Genomic DNA, 21,235 nt, shown 5'->3' on the forward strand with positions numbered 1-21,235 from the left:
GTGTGGAAGCAGGTTCGGTGCTGGGCCAGTGTTTCTCATACTCATTCTAATTGCTAAACTTATGTCCCCAAACTTTCTCCGGTTTCTTTGAGTTGCATGCATCTTTTCATGCATGGCATGATAAATCAAGGCAAAAATCTTGTTTCCGGAGCTGGAAAACCAATTCCCACTCTCGGAACACGTATTTTACAAAATTAGAAACACTGGTTCAAAACTTTTATCCGGCTTGAGAAACACTGTACCTCTAGCGCTCTACCGGCTCTCAACGGCCATGCTGAGAATTCTCTCGCGTTGTTCTGTTATTGCGAAGGGAAATATTGCTCTTGCTGTGAGCGGTCAGGTGGTGTGGTAAAAGAAGATGAAATCAATGCGGGATACACTATTTGGTGAATGGCCACCAAAATTGTTTCCAGCCAGCGATAAAAATTCATCTCCTAAATTAATATACCTTGGCAGTGAGCTACACCATATTGAGCGAATGCAGCTGTCATGTGTGATAGGTACGTGTAAACAGCGCTTTCGCACAACGGCTGCGTTTCCACCACACCTGTTTCACAACATTCCAACTCTCAGAAGAGCAGGAAGGCAACAAAAGCAGTCCAATGTACGACAGGGATGGGAATACAATCTCAGAGAGAGCGACGCAGTTTGTAGGATCTACCGGTGTAAAAACTGCCCCCTGGGCAGCAACAACACCGGTCCCTCGTTTATCTGCAAAGCAACCAGCGGCTAGAAGGAAGTGCCGGAACCCTCGGAACCATTCTGCATCGCGGTGAAGCACGTTGGCTTGTGGTGCGATGCAGCTCATCAGCAACAGTGGAATCAGGCATCCGGGAAGAGCATAAAAATACGTCTGTTTTGAACAGTTTTGCGACAACACTGGTGATTATCTGCTGTGCCGCTAGGTTCTCATTAGATGAAGGTGTTTTTAGTGAAGATTTTAGTGAACTAGTACCATTCGGTGATCCCCTTTAACCCGTTGTTCCTGGCGTAACGTAGCAAAATGAGTCACTCGAGAAATTACAATTACTATGAGGTAAGGTACAGTGAATTGGCCGTCGTAAGAGTGTGGTGGGTTTGTTTTTTGACTGATAATACGCCAACTTTTTCACTTCCCGGTTTGTAGCCCTCGAGATCCCGCAGCAGGGAACGTAGCTACCGGCGAGATTACCGCGACGATTCGGAACGCTACAATCTAAGCGCATCGGATTCGAGTCGTACACCTGCAGATTACAGTGCCTCCAGCTATCGAAGAAGTTCCCATCATCGTAGCTCACACTACCACGATCCACCGGCGTCCTCATCGTCTTCCATGGGCATGGGAACGCACGACTGTTCGACCCACGGTTCTTCCGGCAAGGTGGTGCTGGCCGTGTTTAATCTGAGCATTTATACAACCGAAGCGGAGCTGTACGATACCTTTTCCAAGTTTGGCCCACTCCGCAAGACGACCGTTGTGTTGGACGCAAAGGTGCGTGTTGTTCATCTACCAATGCCCACGTTTCCGATCCCGCATGAAATCGAATGGCGATTGTTGAGAATTGCTCCCATTGATTGAATCATGCGGCAGAGAATATAATGTGGAAAGTTTTTAGGATGGAATGCATTCCAGTGTAGCATTTCCATTAAAGGCCTTTCCGTACATGCGTCAACCCGGGGACCTTGGGAATGGTTTCTAACCCAAACGCCACATCTAACATTGCATCTTTGCACATTTCAGACGGGCCGTTCGCGAGGATTCGGATTCGTGTACTTTGAAAGCGCGGAAGATGCCAAGGTGGCCCATGACCAAGCGAACGGCATAGAAATAGGCGACCGGCGGATACGAGTGGACTTTTCCGCCACGAACAAACCGCACGATCCAACACCGGGCGTTTACTACGGTAAGGTTTCCCATCCGAAGGGTGGTGGGTACGGCGGCCATTCTTCGCACGGTATGCCCAGCTCCCACGGTTATCATCACTGTAGGGCCTGCGAGGTGGAAGCGCGGGAACGTGAACGATGGGAACGGGATACGCGATCGAGGTATGATGTCGATTTCTTTGTGTATTCTTCTTCCCTCTATCTGTAAGAATTTATCCTGATCCACGGAACATTTGCTTAACGTTTTTTTTTTTTAGCAGGGACCACCACTACTACTACGACAGCTATTCCGGTCATGATCGTAGCCGCAACCGTTCCATGACGGGCCGGTCTGGTCGTAGTGATTACTATCGTGGCGGGACCAGCATTCGCTGACAGTGGCCCCCTCCAACCATGCACCCATTGCTGTTGGTTGCACAGTAAGGGGACCTGGAGACGGGCAAAACGGCACGAAAGATGCGACGCAGTGTGCGGGCTAAACTGTTCCTCGTTTTTACGCATTTACGTTACATTGCAAGCACAATAGCGAACTAAGTAAGTGTAAGGATTGTTAAGATAGCCAAAAACCGGAATTGAAATCGTGTGCGATATGATATTATGGGATGCTGCCGCCGTTGCCGCACGGTACACGGGACGGTAAGGACGGTATGGGAACCCGCAAGGAAAAGCCTAGAAAACGAAACAGGGTGATCGGCCAATGTATGCATCAGTGATTAGCTACTCCTTCCTGCTCGTCCCGCGGTGAAGATCAGCCCGCTTTTGAAGAAACAGGTTTCAACCGTATCGTCCAAAAGAGCGGAAAGACGCATAATATCCTTATAGCGAAATGTATGTGTGTATGAATGTGTCTGTGTGTGTGTGTGCGTTGGAAGATAGAGAGAAGGGTCGGTTTTTGCGTGTCCGGTTGAACGGATTCCGATCTCAATGGCCGGCCGATAGGGAGAGGAAACTGGATTTCTGCCCGAAGGTGTGCGATAGTATTGTTGAAAGTGTTCTTCTTCTTTAACTCCCGTTTCTGTCTTTTCTCTTCCTTCCTATCCCCCACCTCCCTTCGCTGCTTATGATCTCTCCCCTGCACCAAGTGTCCCGCATCCGCAAAGTGCTGGGAATAGAGAGCTTTTTTTAAAAAACACATACACACACAAACAATAGATTGTAATAAGTTATCAACTGCCGCACTATTCCCTACAATTACTAACTACCAGAACTACCAGTGAGATTGGTTTTTAATCGGTGCGTTTTAAATTGTTAATGTTTCGTTATCTTTGTTTTGCTTAGCGCCGTGTTACGATGATGATGGAAAAGATATTGTAAAAACAAAAAAAACAACAGGAATCAAAGATGACAAAACAAGATGATAAACCTAGTAGGAATAAATTAATTTCAATAAAAGATTTTAATAAGAAAGTGCGTGTGTGTGCTCGTTTTGCCGAAAGGAAAAGCTGACCTTGAAGGAAAACTGGTCAAACCGCACTGCCCTAAGACGAGTTTAGAAACTCTTCCCTCTTGATGATCTTTTAATGTTTCTATTCCGACACCCTTTTCCTTTATGGTCAGTACGGCATTAGAAGATGCACCCGGTTCGTTGCGGCTATGCAAATTATAATTTTGCGAAAATCTAAGCCCAGCCCAGATCGAGATGAAACCGGAAATTCTGGTCAAGAAGGAGAAAACGAAAGCAAGGGGTTGGGATTTGTTCATCGCTTTTATTCAACGTCTCAAATGTAACGTTTCTTACAATCCTGTTAACTGAATTTAACGGTTGCTTCCAAGCACGCAGAAACTATCAACCGCTCTCCCAGCGCTATATAACGGAAAATTTACAACCAACCTAACCATTACGAAACTAAACGAGTAAAAACAATCTTAAATCAGACCTAATGCGGCTTTGGTTTGTGTCCATCGACGTAGAAGTTTCGTGTTGCTTGCGGAAGCTGTAATCGCATCCCTTCGAGATCTTTTTGCAGCAATATCTGACATCCGAGGCGGGAGTTTTCGCGCAAAAATGGTGCCATATCGAGCAGATCATCTTCCTTTTCCTCCGGCTCGGTTAGGCGATCGAGGTACTTATCCTGCACGTACACGTGACAGGTGGTGCAGGCCAACGAGGCCTCACATGCACCCTCCATTTCCACACCGTATCGATGGGCGAGATAAAGCACATTGTCACCGACCTTCCCCCGAACCGTCGTTTCCTTGCCATCCTTATCGATGTACGTTATGTTTACACTGAAAAAAAAAACAGAGAACAATTGATAGTACCCGGTTTAGTATGTCGAGAAAATCCGCCGCCCGCAATAATGCCATACACTTCATCTTCGCTTTTGGGATCCTGCCATTCGTATTCACCGTGCAGAAGCTCTGTAAGGATGCGTATCATTAGGTGTTCGGGGAGATACTTGCTTGGGCACTGATTTCATAATACTTACGCACTGTTGTGTGTATATTTCGTGGAATTATTGAGCCGCACCACCGACTAACCACTCCGCGTGCCAGATATAGCAGCGACGTTGTAATGGGCATTTTGAATGTGCTTTGTAATAAATGGCACTGGAAAACAATGTTCACGGATTGCTATAAAAAAAGCAACCGGAATGATTTTGATACCGGTTTTTTGTGTATGGATTTGGGTCTAAGCACGATCAAAACAAAACCGCCCGTCACAACAATGTGCACCAATGTCAGTGACTGTTTCGAATGGTTTCATTTTCGAATTTACATATTATGTTGCGAGCGTATTTAAATTTCTATAAGATGTGCATTACAATGAGCTTGAGTGTTCAGTACATGATGCATCGTGTAGCGATTCGAATACCTATATTAATCCCAACAATAAATTACACAACCAGATCTTTTGAGTCCTTCTTTCGTTAAACTTATGTTCGAAACTGAACGAATGTTTACTTTTCGGCCTTTCGTTTGACAGCGCTTTTCCTTGCATAGCAGCACCCCTATCGTATCATGCTCATTTCACATTTTCAGCACCAATGACGTCACAGACTTGCCTTTACGCTCACTAGCGCAAGCAGGACAGCGTCAACCTTCCAGCATAACCCCGCATAGGGTTCGTACTGGGAGTTTCTGCTCCCTTTTCTTCCATCATGTTTATTATTTCTCTGGAAATCGTCAAGGCAGGAAGCACGGAGTCTGGCGGAAGCCATTCGTTCGCTCGAAATTTTCACTCGCTTTTCCGACCGAACCAAAACCGGAATCTGTGGTTAGCATAGTGACAAAACAATCGAATCCCAGCACGTTGAAAGTATCACCGGATAGTGGTTTGCAGCACTACGGGCAGTGTCGAGAAAAGTACTACCTCTCAACATACCCTTCCTCCCTTGCAAGCATCAAGCTAACAATAATAATCCACTTTGCCAAAGATCGATTTACCCCCCGCCGTCGAATCGGGTTGGAATCGCGCCTCCAGCAGCATTTGTCGCGTGTTTTCCTTTCCAAAGCGTGTAGTGTGTGTGTGTGTGTGTATGTGAATGTGCGTGTGACTGTGTCCTGTCTACGAATAGTGTATAGTGACGATTCGTAGGGATAACCCCCGTAAAGCAAAAAGTGTTCCGGAAAAGAAGTCTTGCTTCTTGTGCGTTTTTCTTTTGGTTCAAGCAAAAAAAAAGGGTGAGATAGTTTTCCACTGCGCAGTGCTTTCTTTCCTACTCACGGCTCACATCCGTTTCTCACTTGTGACCGTGCTGTCATCAACATCCTTCCCTTTTCGAGCGCGAGAAACAAGGCAGGCGTGTGTCGCGTGCGTGTACCGCAAAACGGCCAAAAAAAGGAGCAGGTGCGAGCCCCTGATACGTCGCGAAGGTGCAAGGATACCGTAAAGGACGCTTGAATGTTTGACACAATGATGCAGCAAGCCGTATCGATCAAAGCAGAACCGGACTGGAGTGACCTTTTGGTACCGGAACCGGATAATCGCGCGCAATACGCACTCGAGAACGTTATTCGCCAGCAGCAGCAACAGCAATTGTTGCAACAGCAGCAGCAACAACAGCAACAACAACAGCAGCAGCAACAACAGCAACAACAACAGCATCACCAGCAGCAGCAGCAGCAGCAACAGCAGCAGCAGCAATATCATTTGCGCAACGGCGGGGGCGGTGGAACTCTGACGCAAAATGCGAATAATCCGGCCGCGATCGTAAACGGAGCAGCGGCCGGTTCAAGCGCCAGCCAGCAGTCGGGCGGAGCCGCCAGTGAAGACAACGAACCGCTGGACATCATCGAAGCGATCGGTGATTCGGATGACAACGATTTTGCTGAAGCGGAATCCTTGACACTGCAGCAATACAAGGTAAGTGCAATGAGGGATTGGGATTGGGACAAAAACATCGAAGGGACGAAACCCAGCAGACGGTTTCGAATCTTCGTATCGTAAATTTCGTCTTCTGTTCTGTTTTTTTAGATATTCTATTCCATTTTCATCCTTCTGCGTTTTGTTTCCGAACATCCGCGCCCATTTGTTTGGCATTGCGCGCTGTGTCAATATGGGAACGGATGGTAGTTGTGTGGTCGACTGGAAAACCATACCCTGGAATTGCAGCAGCACAGGATGTTTCTTGCTTCGAAAGCTACAACCTTTCAATGTTGCTTTCTGCGATCGTCGTTTATTTGTTTAAACAGTTTACGTTAAGCGTTTAAACGTTCTACGTTTTTAGCCTTTTTCTAAGGAACAACCATCTGCTCCGGGTGTGGTGTCTCCTTGGGCATCTCCATTTTTGCTACCAACTAGACGCAGAGCATGCGTAACGATCGATGGTACATCGGTCCTGCAAGCGTACAACGAGCAAAACAAGAAGATCGATAATATTTTGAGTACTATTCACGATCAACAACGATCGTGATTTGCTTCGGATTTGGAAGACGTTAGTACCACCGGGGATTGGCCATAAAACATGTACCACTGTGTGGGAGCGTTATGATCGTAATGTTCTACCCCGTGTACTTAATACAGCACCGAAGCACTATTTGCAGACCTCTTTTCCAGTGTCGACGCCAATATTTACCGATCGTATACGTGAGCCCGAGACGCTTACGATCGTCTCTACACGCACGGTCGAAACTGCATTCTACCGCAAGTTTGCCGGATCGGATTGGCGTGAATGTGGAAAAACGTAAACAGTGCAGTGGTTTAGGCGGCCACACGAGCTTATAGCTTGTTGCACAGCAATTGCTATCGATCAGGTTTTTACGATTGTTTGTGTTTTCGTTTGCGTCCGCGTAAACATGAGTGCAATAATGCATATCATTATTGTGCCTTTTACACTGTGGGGTTTGGTTGTGCGAATGTTGGAAATAATGGATAGGCGTGGTGGCGTTGACGGCATACAAAGGAATGTGTGGTACTGTAATTAAAGATGACGATCTCATCTCGTACCCCAACATAGGTTTAAGTAGAACGGATGTGATGTGGTGGTATCGAAATGTGTAGATTGAAGAAAAGTAAACAAGCTTCACATTTCTTTCAAATTTCAAACACGAGTTCGTGTACTGTATCATCAGTTCTCGAGCGCCCTTTTTGATATATCCAATCACCCATGTATATTTTTAATCAATACTGGTTCACCACCTCCGAGAGCGACATTGCCTAAGATCTGATCAGATTTCTTTAGTCTCAATAGCTAAAATCGGTGTATTGCAACAGGAGAACCTAATGTATCTGTCAAAGGCCACTTACAAATATCAATAGATGAGTACCGCAAATGGCCATCCATTATAACTACGAAGAACTTAAGAATATAAAAAAAAACCCGATAAGGTTTAGTTTCGCTCCTAATGCGTCCTGTCGAAACGGTTTCATGATTGATGTTTCAAATCGATCGATCGATTCCTTTCGTTGTGAATGGAGTTTTCCCCACCATTGCTTTTCTCCTTTTACCACCCAGGGTGCGTTTCTATCGCACGCAAAACTCCCCGGCACTCACAGTCAAAAATCCTTGAAAGAGCAACGCTTCTGTACGCGATACAGTGCGGTGCATCGCGCCGGATTCTCCCAGCAGGCAGCAAATAAACGTTTCCCTTACCGTCAATTCCACCCCCCGATAAACCTCCGTCTCCGATGCCGCTGCACTTTCGCAAAACTTGGAACGGTGATAAAAGCATTAAAATCCGGACGATTCTGCGTTCTGCGAAGGTGCGAAGCCAACCATTCTCGTTGCCTTTGGCGCGTTCGCTACCGGGTGTCGCCCTTGTCGTTTTATGGTCGCCGGTGTGTCCGCTCGTCTCGCTCTTGTGTGGCGTCAGGATACCATCGTCAGCCAATGCTGCTGGTTGTCGGCTAAGGTGCGCCGTTCCGATCCACTTTATCGCGCTTGTGCCGGCGTAAAAGTTGCGAAACTGTGTTGGCAGGGTTGGCGAAGGAAGGAAGGGGAGGGGAGGGAACCCGGGACACGTACGATGGACGTATTTTCCTTTTGTGGGTGGGTGGCCGGGATGACTGGTGGTAGCTCTCGAACCCCAACGGTGTAGAGCACTGTTTGTGTGCAATGTGGCCCTGTGTGCGGGGATAAAACTCGTAAAACTTTATAACATCCCATGAATTAAACTTTATTTTACGCTGTATTTTTTATTATTTCTTCTGTTCTTTTACGACGTTTTATCGTTTTAGCTGACTCGGAAAGTAGTGTGCGTGATCTGGAAGAGAAAACGGGAAGGTTGTTGGTTGAGCAATTTTCCATCGTACTCTTCTGTTGTGCGTTTTTTTTCTTTTCCTTTTTTTCCAGGTTATATTTCTTAATGTAGTATTTCATTCTGCTTTTTTATATTTGAGCTAATCTTTCGTATAACTCTCTCTCTTTCTTTTATGTTTTTTCCCCCTTCATGGATACTTTATTTAGTCCGCCAAGGGGCTGTTATTATTTTTTCTAGTTTTGTTATTGTAACATTTTCACGTCTTGCCACGTGATAGTGCCACACATACACTCGTACACAGTTCTGTTGTTTGGCTTAAGTGTCCGCGTTTCTCAATCGTTAACCGTCTTCCAATTTTCCCTCGGAAAGCTATTTCCCACCCGGGGCAGGGGTTCCATTCCGCTGATGGTTATTAACGTTTGTGTTTTCTTTCTCGTTGCTATATAATTTCCTATTTTATATTTATTTTCTACCCAATGGGTCTGTGTTAGTTTTTACTGGCATCTCATGGTGAGTGTGTGACGCTTTCTATTTTTATATTACCTTGCAGTTTTATAACAATTATTTTTAGAAACATTCTTTATTCGTGCGGTCGTTAAGGGGCGTTTCAAGCTTCAAATAACAGATAAGTCCAACGTTGCGGGTAACCACTTTGGATGATAAAATGTTTAAGTGCATTAATTTGCAGCTCCACCCGGTGTTAGAAATATCTATTACCTTTTATGTTTCTCTTATTGGGAAGGGAAATTTTTCTGTCTCTTATCGATTTTCGTCATTATGTTTAGCTTCGTTTCTCTACATTTTGTGTTTTTTGTTTTTTTTTTGAGAGAGAGAAAAATGATAATTTATTTTTCACCTTATCTCTATCAACTCTGCCCTTTTTTTCACCTTGGTATCTTGGGCCCAATGCCCAGCACGACTCGCCAGCATTAAAGCATTTAAAAACTGACGGGCGCCAGCTGTCTGCACGGATCCGCGCCATGCTGCACCACCACTGGTCCCGTGTTCCGTATGCGGCTGCGATCGTTATTAGTCTTTTTTTTTTCGTCTGTTTCCTTATTCCTTGTTTAATTTTAAATTGTGCAGAATAATTACACTGTTATTATTCCCAGGCAGCAAACATTCTCTTTCTCTCTCATTCTTTGTCATCCCCGTGTGATAGGACCTTTCCGTCTTGCGACGTTTTTCAAATTGCAGCAGTTTGCTGCCGTTAATGAATCCGCCACAGGGTGGTTCTGTGATGGCGGAATGGCGGTTCTCATTTTCTTATTTCGTATCGAATTTTATATTTATTTTCTTGCTACATTTTCTTTTATATCTTTACCCTGCCAACCACCACCAACACCCCTTTGCCCGCCTTTTACGATCTATCAATCCATCTTTATCGTGGCGCAGACGGTTTCATGTGTCCTCTGGGGGTGTATGCGTTTGGCCCTTCCGCCCGATCGTCTCGATCTATCCGTGGGGGGGTCTGTGCAGCATCTGTCTCGCTTTATGTTCAGGTTTTATTTTATTTAGTTTACTCATTTAACAGCTTTTCCCTCCTCCCCTCGCCGGCCCGCCACGCTTGTTGTGCCGTTAACTCCGTGGCTCGCCTTCCCTTGTACGGGTTCCTTTAATCGTCTTTTTCCATTGCTATTTTCGGTTGTTTTCTGTTTTCATTTATTTTTATTGTTATTGTTATGGAAGACGAATCCTCTCCGCCACCACCACTGCACACACCAGTGGTGAACTATTGCTCGCCTGCTTACGCTCGTACACTGTCACATTATTTTATCTCAGCTTCACCAAACTTCCTGTGCGCGCCGCCCCAGTTCCAATGTGTTTCCAAAGCTTTAGTACAACGCGGAGCGCAGCGCACGCATTAAAATTCGTTAGTATTTCCGTTGAATGGCTAACATCTCCACCACGTCGGCTTTGCTTGCTGTGTTGTTCGTTTGCTCTGCAACCGTTGTTGAGATTATATTTATATTTTGTTTCCCTTATTTCTTAGGAGTAGCAAATGTTCCGGCTCATTTGGTGGGGGTGTGCATTGGGAGGAAGTAGGATTGCGAAGGATGGAAGGATGTATTGGGTGGGTGGAGATGAAAAAGTATTTTTATTTTATAGCACCATCGTTTGCTGGATCATTTTTACAACGGAGCACAATTATATACCATCACCACCACCACCACCATCACGAGGTTTTTCGTTCGTTCCGTTTACCCATTCCGTGGCTCGTTTGGACTATTCTTTTGTGTGTGTGTGTGTGTTGGTGAATTTTATGATCATATTAAAAGTTTTTCTCTGTTTCTTCCTTTCTGTAATAATAATTTTATTTTTCGCTCAATTATTTTTTTTGCTTTGTTCATCACGTTCGGTTTTTCGAGTTGCGTTACTGTGGCGGCGGCGCGCCTTCCTTATATATTTTACGAAGTCATTCCCCTTCCACGCAAGGTTTGTGTGTCGCTGTGTGTTTTATATCTTTTTTTTCCTTTTTTGCAGCCCCCCGACTTTGTAGGCCTTAGAAATTTTTTGAAATTATCAATTTTTATGGCAACTTTGTGTGTGTGTGTTTGTTAATTGCATTGATTCAGCGGGTAGAACACGGCCAATAAATGACCGCAGTTTAAAATGTGGCAGATTTTTAATGTTCTAAGAAGTTCTTTCCTTTATATTCCATAATCGTTACCACTTTCGAGACTTTGAGAGTTCCCGTAAACAATTTCCTTCCGTTGGCGCGCCTTAATGAGCGAATGAAAAATATCTTCACATCATTAATTGCCTCGTTATTTTCAACCTTTTTCTACCAAAGTCTCTGTCCCTGCTTTTGTTGTTTACATTTTGAGCGGCCTATTTTTACAAGTATATTTATTTTGTATTTCTGGATTTTCCATTTGCCTTTTTCGGTTGCTTTCCGTTCGCAGCCGATTTTAAGTGGTCTGCCAACGTAGCGCGTTCTGCGTATGCGTTTGTTGATGCACATGTTCGGAATTATTGTTATTATATTTTCTTTTTTCGTTTCGGTTCTATGTTTCCTCACTCGTATGTATATTTTAACGCGCTCGTTATTCTTACCATATTGCGTTTCTGTTTTGTTTAGTCCCCTTTTCCCTACTCTACTCCTTTGTTTAGTTTCGTTAGTTTGGTTAGGTGTCTTCGGGGCTTTTTTTCCTTCTTTTTCCTTTTCATCCTTCCATTTCTCACCTCTTATTGTTGTTCTTCTTTTTCTTCTGCGTTCTGTTTGTTCATTTACGCAACCACCGGGCCCGATATATTACTTTTCCGTGTTGTCGTTAAAAGCCATTACGGGGCATAATTTTACCAAACTCGTTGCGCACTAAACGTGGGATTTTAATTTGAGATTTATTGTTAGAAACTTTTTTTTTCTTTCACGTTCACGTTCCATTTATCGCATTGTATCACGCCAGCCCTAATTATCATTCTTTGTTGTTGCAAGCATAAAGCCATAGATTTTAGGTTGAGCTTCTAAATATGAATTTATTGTTAGGCTATGGTGGTGTTAGCAGCCAGAGCTGTAATTTATTTCTCTTTCTTGTGATTTCTTTGCTTAACCTTATTTTTAATCCTAACTGAATGCAAGGCAGCAAAGGTCTTTCTGTGCCTTCTTTTTTTTTTGGGCAGCTATTTATAAATATACCAAAGCGAAGTTAAATCTTATTTTATTGCTTGTGCTCACTCGGAATGTTTGGCGTTTGCGTATGAATATTTTATTTCTTGCTTTACTTCAACGTTCGCTAGTTCTCGCTTGATGTTCCCCAACATCTCTTGGCACTTTGGGAGGGTTTTGCCTGCACAAAATTATGTACATCGAATAGGATTAGCTTCCCGTGTTATTTAGTTTGACCTTCTTCGTCGAAGTGTGGTCGCTATATAAGCTATAATTTTTCTGCTTCCTAAAAATGAGTTCCTCCTTACGTCCGCTACTACTGTTGTTTGTTCGCCTTGAATTACGCTCAAGTAAGGTGAGAATCAAATATTAAATCATAAAATGGGCCCATTGCACAGGCGCAGGCCGGGTACGACGACGACTATAGTCGGACGGATCGCGCTCCACGCAGGGCTACAACCGCCGCCAACGTCCATAATATTTAACCTAGTTTTATAACTATGCAATCAAACCATCGCAATCAAAAGCGCTGCTGGCTCGGAAAAGGGTTCAAGGAGCCTCCCTTCTCTCTCTCTCTCTGTGCGTGTGTACGCGAACCACACAGCCAGACAGACCCCCCCCCCCGGATGGTTGATAATGTGTGAGTGTGGTAATAATTCTATACCATGGTTTTAATTAAAACTCGGACGTTTTACAGCGCGCTGCTTTACGTGTTTTCCATAAAACCTTTAGCCGTACTCTAGTACGAATTTTTCATTTTTGTTATCTTTCGGTGTATGTGTGTATTTGTGTGTGTGTGTGGCTGTTGCCCTGTTTGCAGAAGGGCATTAACATCAATGGCAGACATTAGCAACATTATTCCAATAAGCACAGGGTGGTGCTGTGAGAGTAAAACTGTTATTGCTTATATAAAGTTTTAAGTTCTGTCTTTAATGACACAATAACTTTTTAGATTTGTTATGGGTTTTGTGCTGCTAATTTTACCATTTGTGGGTGTGTTTTTTTTTTGTTTTATATATTTTCCTCTTATGTCTCATGTTCTTTTATTATGCTTTTATATAATCTAACATAAGCAAATTATAAATCATTTCATAATAAAGGTTGTTATGGAAAAAAGTTAACACTTGAATAATACTTTCCCTTATCTTTATTAATGCAAATGTTTCTAGTTTCATAAACATTCTAAAATAAGTAGATATTATTTTTAAAAACACAAATTCCACTTCTAGCCACCCTGTACTCCACTCGGTTATGCACAAGCACTAGGTTGGTTTTCGTGTTTCGTTAGTACAAGCTATTTGCTGCTGCCAGTCGTCGTATAAACCCTTTTGCATAAAACATTTCATATTACACATAAATTTATATTTCTCTCATTTATTCATCCCCTTCCCTTATCACTCCCGCCCCCACCCCCCTACCCCTTCTCGTGAATCTCCACGCCCCGCTCCTCCACCCGGCTTTTCGTCCTGGTGCTATCGCAATTTTACTGATTTTATCATTTCTTCCCCTTGTTTCCCAGCGCACGCTATCTCTGTTTTTCGGTGGTATTTCCCGTCCCTCTCACTGTTTGTTTTCCACAGCTCTTACTCACTCCTGCGGAATGCTATCCTTTTCTTGGCTGTGCTCTCTCACACTGCTCTCAACAAAAAGATTCATCTCGCGATTTGCTCTCTCTTCATCTCACAACCCCCTGCTTTTGTCTTTCTCCCATGCAATCTCTCTCTCTCTCTCGTTTCCTCTCGCTCTCTCTCCAACACATGTCATCTCCCGTTTCCGAAGAAGTACACCCCCTTCGAGTGTCCTTGCTGTCGGAATTTTCTCGGTTCGGAAATTAAACAAAATTAAGCTCTTATCTTACTGGCGGGCTTTGGCACCATGTTACTGCCATTGTACATGGTGATTACTTTTCCTTCACATCTCCCCACCACCACCCCCGTTCCCACCCCTGCGCAAAGGGGGTGTCATGGAGAAGGGGGAGGTTGTGAGTGCCTCTCTTTCTTTTTCGGTTCTTAACTCGTTCAACATTAAGCTTAAAGTTTCTCTATTGGTTTAGTGCCATTGCGAAGGACTCGAACCACCACCGTTGTTCCATCTAATGGTCCTCGGATGAGAGGTTCTTGCCGTACGCCACGTGCCCCACCTGCATCCCACAACACGCAATACGCTTCTAGGTCTAGGATCTATTTTGAAAATGTTACTTCATTTCTCGCTTTGATTACTAGTATTGATTTTACATTAAGCCAGTAAGTGTTATTTCGGTCGCCACCGACATCATCCCCTTGCGTTATCGGTTAGGTTTGCCATCACCGCCGTACTTTGTTTAACTATAGCGCCCGGTTTTATATGCTTCAACCCGGCCCCCTATTCACACAGTCGTACGGGGCGCGGTAAGGTTAGAGCAAACGGAATTGTAACTATCTATATTTATTACAGCAAATAATGAGCGTTATTCCCATTTAATGCGTCCAGCGCGCCCCACCGCATTTCATCATGCCGCCACCAAACTTCGCTGCCACTGTCACAATAAGTCCGTTACTCAATTCCTCGTCCCAAACATATATGCCACCAACATCAACTCGACGGTTTCGGCGCAATTCAACGATCTTCTCTCCGGAAATCCTCATTACCACGTGCTCGGAGAGCCATGCCATCTGGCGGTGGGTAGTGAAATTGCTCAGATCGGAAGTGATTGTCCCCCGGTGCCGGAGGAGTTTGCTCCTGCTCCCCGATGAATATTGAATGTCAACAGAGTCAACACTGTGGGGAATGGTGGTGAGAATGGTTTTTTTTTTTGTTTTAGCACCGAAAGATAAACAAGGTCACTTATTTCAGGCATCTTATCTTTCATAACGATTATGGGCAAAGGAAACCATTTCATTGTCTCAAAATATTATCCCTGAGTGGATGGTTTTGGAACCTACGCATCTACGAGAATTAAATCAATCCATTTTTGTTTTTGGTCCATGTTAAGAATTCTCACCTGCTCTCGCTTATATTAGACGGGTAACGTAACAATGCACAATCCAATGCTGGAATGTTAAGCATTAGTTTTAAACAACTTTCTTACACACCATGCCACCAAGACTCGGGGCACAACTTCTCTGTGCTACGCGGGCTACGCTGGTGGGAATGATGGCTGGAGGACAAGGACTCTCAAGGACGGGATAACGGGGAGCACCGACGGGTGAGTCTCGTCAGTTGTCGAGAGTGTTTGAACTTAATGCTGCAAAAACTTGCGTCCACTGCAATCATCGGCATGTGGAAACCACGAGAGCTCCTCTCCATCCTCTCGCACTCTCTCTCTCCCTCTCTGTTTGTCTCTTTCTTTCCCACCGAATAATTACTGACCCGTCAGTCCACCGGCTGACGAACTGTGCACATTCCGAAGGAAAGAGTTGACCACCGGAATGTAGCCAGCGATGCGAAAGCAATGGCCAACTTGTGGGCCACTCGAGAGAGATGGTTACGGGAAAGCGGGGTGCCGTGGGTTTGGTGATTGCAACATAAATTTTGAACTCACGCGAGAGCGAATCCTCCCTTACAGCACACATTTCGATGGTGTGTGTCCTCTCCGCCTTGGTGCTGGTACGCTGAGATGTTACTTACATTGTTTACCTTCAATTCTAGCATTGCCACCGAAATAGTTACTTCCTCGGTGCATCTTGTATGTCGACCTTGATACGGGGCGGGGAAGGGTCACCTGATGCATCCGAGAAGGAAGGATTTAAGCATTAAGTATTGATTTTCCATCTTCTTGACCAAACGGAACCAATGCGCACGGAGAGTGTGGACGTTTACGGTAAACAAGCCAAATTGTTCCGGTCATATCCGGCACTTCCCAGTGCAGGGTTTTTCCAACAACCCCGAGAGGGGAACCCCGTCGTAATGTGGCAAGAATTTTGAGCATTTGCTCACAACAGTGAGCCCACTCTTCTCCGGCCGGTTGTGTAGATGATGCTGCACGGTAAATGTTCGTTATTTCTTTGCATTATTTCATCGTTATCATTTTATGAGGCCATTAATGGAGACGTGCTAGCAAATGACACCGGAATGGTGGCACTGTTGTGTAAACGTTCCGGGTGGGTAAGATGCATGACGATGACGATGATTATGGATATTTCTGGAAAGGAAATGATTTTATATGTATATGAGTATATATATATTTATATACGTATATGTATATGTGGCCATTTTATAACAGTGTTTCTTTGTTGCGCCTTCCTTCCTTGTGGTAGCTGTAATTTGTTCGCATCTTAGCATTCGAGGTTTCCAGTGTCATTCCACACCGAAGGATCATTCTGACATTTCCTGTATAAGGGGGGCTGTTCTCCCACTGTTCCAACATCCATTACTCTTCCCAATTCGGTACGGTTCTCGATCTCCTTCTGCTGCCCGGCTTGGGTTTGGTTCAATGAGATAATTAAATTTTAAAATAATATCATTATATTATCCAACGCAGTAGCACGCCCATTCCGCCGCATCCTGTCACCGGGTCCAGTCGTGTTTTTTTGCTCTCCCTTTTTCTACCTCTCTCTCTCTCTCTCTCTCTCTCTCGCTCCTGACATCAGCAACCGTATTGTGTATGGGTCCCGGGACAACAACGACATCGATGGGTTGGCAAAGCATAAAATTAAAATAGGCAGCGTACGACGAACGAGTTGTGTGTGGGTTGGAAGGGCCAGGCCTGTAAGCCTTCAGCTGTGTAACAATGTATATAAAAGTACGTCTTACATAACTTTTTAACATGATTTAAAACATTTACACATAGCTACTTATGCCAAACACCCCCCGGTGGAAAAGGGAAGGAAAGTAAAATTGCGTTTCACATACAATTTATCTTTATTATTTGTTTCTGGCCAACTTCCCGGCTTCCCGGGTGGTGGAGCAGGGGGGTGGGGTGAACGTATTACTAAGTCGACAGGCAGACTATTACTACGGGACCGGTGGCTTCCGGTTTATGCGCCATACAGGCCATACATTGTTGGAGAGAACAGGTTTTTTTCCTGCCGTGAGTTCTTGGCACGCACGCACTCGCCGGTTGTTGTTTGATGCGGATTGCACAATCGGTCTTTCTTGTCGGGAGGGTGTATAGAACGCACCCTGGATGCACATCCTTAGAGAGAGAGAGTGTCGAACAGTCGCATCATCAAACAACGGTTGCCGTCGGCATTAAAACCCCTCAATCGATGCCGATATCATTCCCATATGTGTGTGGGTGATGGCTGTGTAATATATTTGTCAGTTCTATCGCCTTTCAACGTCACAGTGGTGGCGGAGTAGGTCTTGAACGGCTGTCAAGCTGGTTCTATGATTGGGAGTGCTAGCAAATGGGGGAACAACCAGCGTCGGTTCCCTCTGTTCAGTAACGCCGGGTTGTGTTGTATGAATCTAATAATTCTAAATTTCACTTCAATTAACCACTGGCCCGGAGAGAAGGTTCATCGGTGTATATATATAGGGGCATGGCGTTTACTTCAGGCCATCACTCTAAAGGCGAGAACAGTAAGGCAGCACCGACAGTGCTTATTAGAGGGGAGGGGGGCGGTAAAACCGTACCAAGGATGCTGTACCAACGGAGCGTCAAATTAAATTTATCTCTTGGTGTATGATTCGAATTGTTCACTGCTCGTTCCTTTGTTAGTCCGAGGGTAATAATTACATTTTCGTATCTTACCCGGTGTATCATATTTACGCTCAGAACTAGTAATCAATTCCATGTGTTATATTTCGGGGGAACTTTACACTTTATTTTGGAAGCTGTTAGTTGTGCCCTCTTGAAACATGGCTTTAAAATGTTTCGAGAATTGTTGAATTAAAAAAAAACCTTTATGCCACTAGTACAATACGAACAGTAATGTCAATTCTTAAAGGTCTTATTTGTTGGTTCCACATTGGTCTTTGCTCATAATTGAACGAAATAGTGGCAACATGGACATTTATGTGTACAAAAATCCCGTCTGAGGTTTATTATTTGCTCCAGGAAGGTTTGCCATAATTTAAGATAATCCCAAACATATCTTAAGGCCCAGTGAGATATTGATCCTAAAGCGAAAACTCGACTCACTTCATGCTCTGTATATGGTAGGAATTATCGACAAAACAGATCGACAGTGTGTCCTATATTACGAACTGCTTCCGAGTGGTCACAACATCACTGGAGAACGCCGTTGAACTTGGTCAATTAATTTGAGGTGAGAATGGGAATGGAACATTTCCATTTTACTGATTCGATTCTCCATATCCGAAATCATTCAAATATTAATGAAACCGCAAAAAAATCGCTGGATACTTTATTGTACACTCAACAATACACTTTAGTATTGAATTTATACTTTTCTATATCGACTGCTAATGCTCATCTTAAAGCCAATCGTAGCGCTAATACGAACGATCACCATAGAACGACGATTTGTCGATCTTTCCTGCTTGTTTTAGCAACATTTTACTTTACATTCTGCAATTCAGGAGAGAAATTGTGTGTGTTTTATCATCAAAATTTCCACGTCTGATGATTGGTTTTCGTATAATTAGTGTCTTGCCGATTTGTTTATGTGTGTGCTGCCCGCTATATTACGTTGAGCTCTCGGGCAAGAGAATATCTTTATGTTTCCTTCATTTTTGTTCTTGTATATCGGAGATCGTTAAGCCTGATTGATGGTGGTAAGAAAGCACCATCCATACCATACCCTCAAACAAACCCAGCCCTGCTGTATCGTGCTGTTTGTTAAGTCTGTTTGCACAGTTGGCTTTCTAACTTCTCGCTGTACATATTATTATGCTGGCATATGGTACATACGATGCTTTTCCCCCTAAATTATTGTTATATTAGACACATTTTCCACCGAATTTATGCTTTAATTTTCTTATTAAAGATTAATTTTAACAATTATGAAAAACGAAACCCTCCTTCAAATGCGACTTGTGCAGTGTGCGCTGGGAATGATCGTTTTAAAGCATATCAGTGCATTTATTATCGCTAGCATCGCTGTCTATCGCCACAGCGCAATATCTATCCCGCTCGGGATGTCGACATTCGACAACGGGGTAACATAATGTTATGCGCTGAAAATCATTTCGTATTTTCCATTTCAATCCAATTACTACTTTTATTTGAACTACATTGCATTACCGTGTTCACCACCGTCCCCCCGACCCGGGTTCCTTCCCCTTTGCACCAAACGTTGCATCAATCCGGCCATGAAGTGGTTTAATTTTAAGGATTCCCCTGCCAGGATTCTTTCCCCTTTCGCTCCCCGTTCCCAACGTTCCCGATGACGCAAAAATGTCAAAAATCATTACCATTTTTTGTGTTTTTCACCCCCCACACACCGCCCGGTCCGTTCCGATCACCACCCCGGCTGGTGGCCCTTGTGGAGGCCTTCCAGCTTTGCAGGATGTATGGGTGCATTTATATTTCCAGAATGGGAAATAATTAATGCAATAAATGAAAATAAACTGTACATTTTACCATACCAAACGCACGGTGGCACTGTATGCAAACAGTATTGGGGGAGGCAGTCCGTGTAGGGGCCGGACACACTCACAAAATGGTGCCAGCGAATAATAATATTGGTGTTATTTTCCATGTCGGATTTATTCGATGGCACTATTCTAGTGGATAATAATTTCCGCACGATCCGTGTGTGTGTCTGTGTTTGTACGTTCCCATACCATTTGGCAGCAGTCGCACATTTGGTTTTTTTCTTTTCGTTATTTAATTTGTTTATTTATTGTTTCATTTACTTCTTGTCGGTTTGCTGTTCGGCCGTTAAATTTTATCCTATTTATATAGCGTCCCACCCATCCGGCCCCCTCAATCAAACCCTTAGCGCCCTCATCGGTTGGTGAGTGTGTGTGTGTGTGCCGGTCGCGGTCGTATGTTTGCAGTTAACATTATCTACGTTTAACCGCCAGGCCGATGGATTAACGCTGTGTGCATAAATTTTAATTAAACAACAAACAGCACTTGATGAACGCGTCGAACAACAGCATCGGAAGAAACAACAGCCAAAGTACAATTATTTTCGAAATTGTATTAGGTGCGCAAATAAATGTCGGCCGTTTTTTTTTTATAAGTTTATTTTTACTCGTGTCATTTTTATTTGAAGCAATTGGGTCAATCAAAGTATTGGCCATTATTATTTATTACCTTCTTCCACCTTTTGTTCAAATCGCGGATACCTTTTCGGAAAAATGATACATTTTTCGACGCAATCCAGGTATCCAATCCAGGAATTCTGGATCTGTTCATAGGAGGAGAACTGCTGGTCAGCCAATCCATGTAAAACATCCCATTTGAGGGTATTAAGGTAGTTTTTCACAGGTTGGGCAACATGTGGCCGAGCATTGTCATGCAGCAGAATAACTTTGTAGTGGCGGCGTGATGAGTATTCTGGCCGTTTTTCACGCAGTGCTCGGCTTAAACTCATCAATTGTTTCCGGTAGCGTTCACCAGTATCGTAGTAGATGACCCGGAGCTGGTCCCACCAAATACTCAGCATAACTTTCGAGCTATGGATGTTCGGTCGAGCTGATGATGTTGGGGTATGACCGGGGTATCCCCATGATTTTTTGCGCTTAGGATTGCTGAACAAAATCCACTTCTCGTCTCCCGTCACGATTGTGTGCAGGAACCCCTTTCTGTTGTGCCGCTGGACCAGCAATTCACACATGCAGAGTCCCGCGGCTTCAACTCGTGTGGTATCCATTTGTGCCCTCCTTCTGTATCATGCCTAACGCATTCAGCCGTGATGATATGGCCTGACGAGTTACACCACAGCACGGCTGCAAGCTCTTCTTGCGTTTGGCAGTGATTTTCCTCCAGTAAAGCCGTCAATTCTTCGTCGGCGAACGTTTTGGGCCTCCACGGCGAAATCACCGCTTCGAAAGCGTCGGAACCAATCCCGTCACCTTGTTTCGCTTAGAGCAGCATCGCCGTAAACACTCGAAAGCTCTCGATGCGCTTCGGCTGCTGTTTTCTTTGCTCGAATCAAAAACAGCAACACCTCCCGCATATGGCGCTTATCCGGCTCAAAAGCAGACATTTTCAAGAACTAGGAACTTTTACTCGCACGAAATAATCACTAATCTGTTTACTCAGTTTGATTATGACATTCCCGA

General features: G+C 44.2%; 3 protein-coding genes across 4 annotated transcripts in view; 2 read left to right on the forward strand and 1 right to left on the reverse strand.

The window, feature by feature from the left end:
- The first annotated feature begins 708 nt into the window (after positions 1-708).
- LOC128305827 (transformer-2 protein homolog alpha-like) lies at positions 709-3,257 on the forward strand. 2 transcript variants are annotated; one of them, XM_053043444.1, is made up of 4 exons: positions 709-1,036; positions 1,127-1,471; positions 1,721-2,025; positions 2,121-3,257. In XM_053043444.1, the coding sequence occupies exons 1-4, from the start codon at positions 1,004-1,006 to the stop codon at positions 2,236-2,238; spliced, it is 801 nt and encodes a 266-aa protein (XP_052899404.1). In that variant the 5' UTR covers positions 709-1,003; the 3' UTR covers positions 2,239-3,257. The 2 variants fall into 2 exon arrangements, with proteins under 2 accessions (XP_052899404.1, XP_052899405.1); XM_053043445.1 differs by having other exon boundaries at positions 2,124-3,257.
- Positions 3,258-3,557: 300 nt separating this feature from the next.
- Positions 3,558-4,474, reverse strand: LOC128305828 (adrenodoxin-like protein 1, mitochondrial). The gene is made up of 3 exons (XM_053043446.1): positions 4,293-4,474; positions 4,173-4,224; positions 3,558-4,092 (listed from the first exon to the last, which is right to left on the reverse strand). The coding sequence occupies exons 1-3, from the start codon at positions 4,384-4,386 to the stop codon at positions 3,741-3,743; spliced, it is 498 nt and encodes a 165-aa protein (XP_052899406.1). The 5' UTR covers positions 4,387-4,474; the 3' UTR covers positions 3,558-3,740.
- A 526-nt stretch (positions 4,475-5,000) lies between these two features.
- The window catches only part of LOC128303710 (putative uncharacterized protein DDB_G0291608), a 73,814-nt gene continuing 57,579 nt past the window's right edge, over positions 5,001-21,235 (forward strand). Inside the window, exon 1 of the mRNA XM_053040759.1 lies at positions 5,001-6,169. Within this exon, the coding sequence (XP_052896719.1) occupies positions 5,708-6,169 (462 nt within the window). The 5' untranslated portion in view covers positions 5,001-5,707. The remainder of the gene's footprint in view (positions 6,170-21,235) is intronic.

The sequence above is a fragment of the Anopheles moucheti genome, chromosome 3 (genome assembly GCF_943734755.1).
Source record: "Anopheles moucheti chromosome 3, idAnoMoucSN_F20_07, whole genome shotgun sequence".
In the NCBI taxonomy this organism is placed as follows: Eukaryota; Metazoa; Arthropoda; class Insecta; order Diptera; family Culicidae; genus Anopheles; species Anopheles moucheti.

What these genes read in the sequence shown, in the direction of transcription:
- LOC128305828 (XM_053043446.1), bottom strand. Translation starts at nt 4,386, where the DNA reads ATGCCCATTACAACGTCGCTGCTATATCTGGCACGCGGAGTGGTTAGT. An exon ending in AAATATACACACAACAGTGC is followed by an intron (nt 4,225 to 4,292) that starts GTAAGTATTATG and finishes GCATCCTTACAG; the next exon opens with AGCTTCTGCACGGTGAATAC. An exon ending in CCCAAAAGCGAAGATGAAGT is followed by an intron (nt 4,093 to 4,172) that starts GTATGGCATTAT and finishes TTTTTTTTTCAG; the next exon opens with TGTAAACATAACGTACATCG.
- LOC128305827 (XM_053043444.1), top strand. Translation starts at nt 1,004, where the DNA reads ATGAGTCACTCGAGAAATTACAATTACTATGAG. An exon ending in GAAATTACAATTACTATGAG is followed by an intron (nt 1,037 to 1,126) that starts GTAAGGTACAGT and finishes CCCGGTTTGTAG; the next exon opens with CCCTCGAGATCCCGCAGCAG. An exon ending in CCGTTGTGTTGGACGCAAAG is followed by an intron (nt 1,472 to 1,720) that starts GTGCGTGTTGTT and finishes TGCACATTTCAG; the next exon opens with ACGGGCCGTTCGCGAGGATT.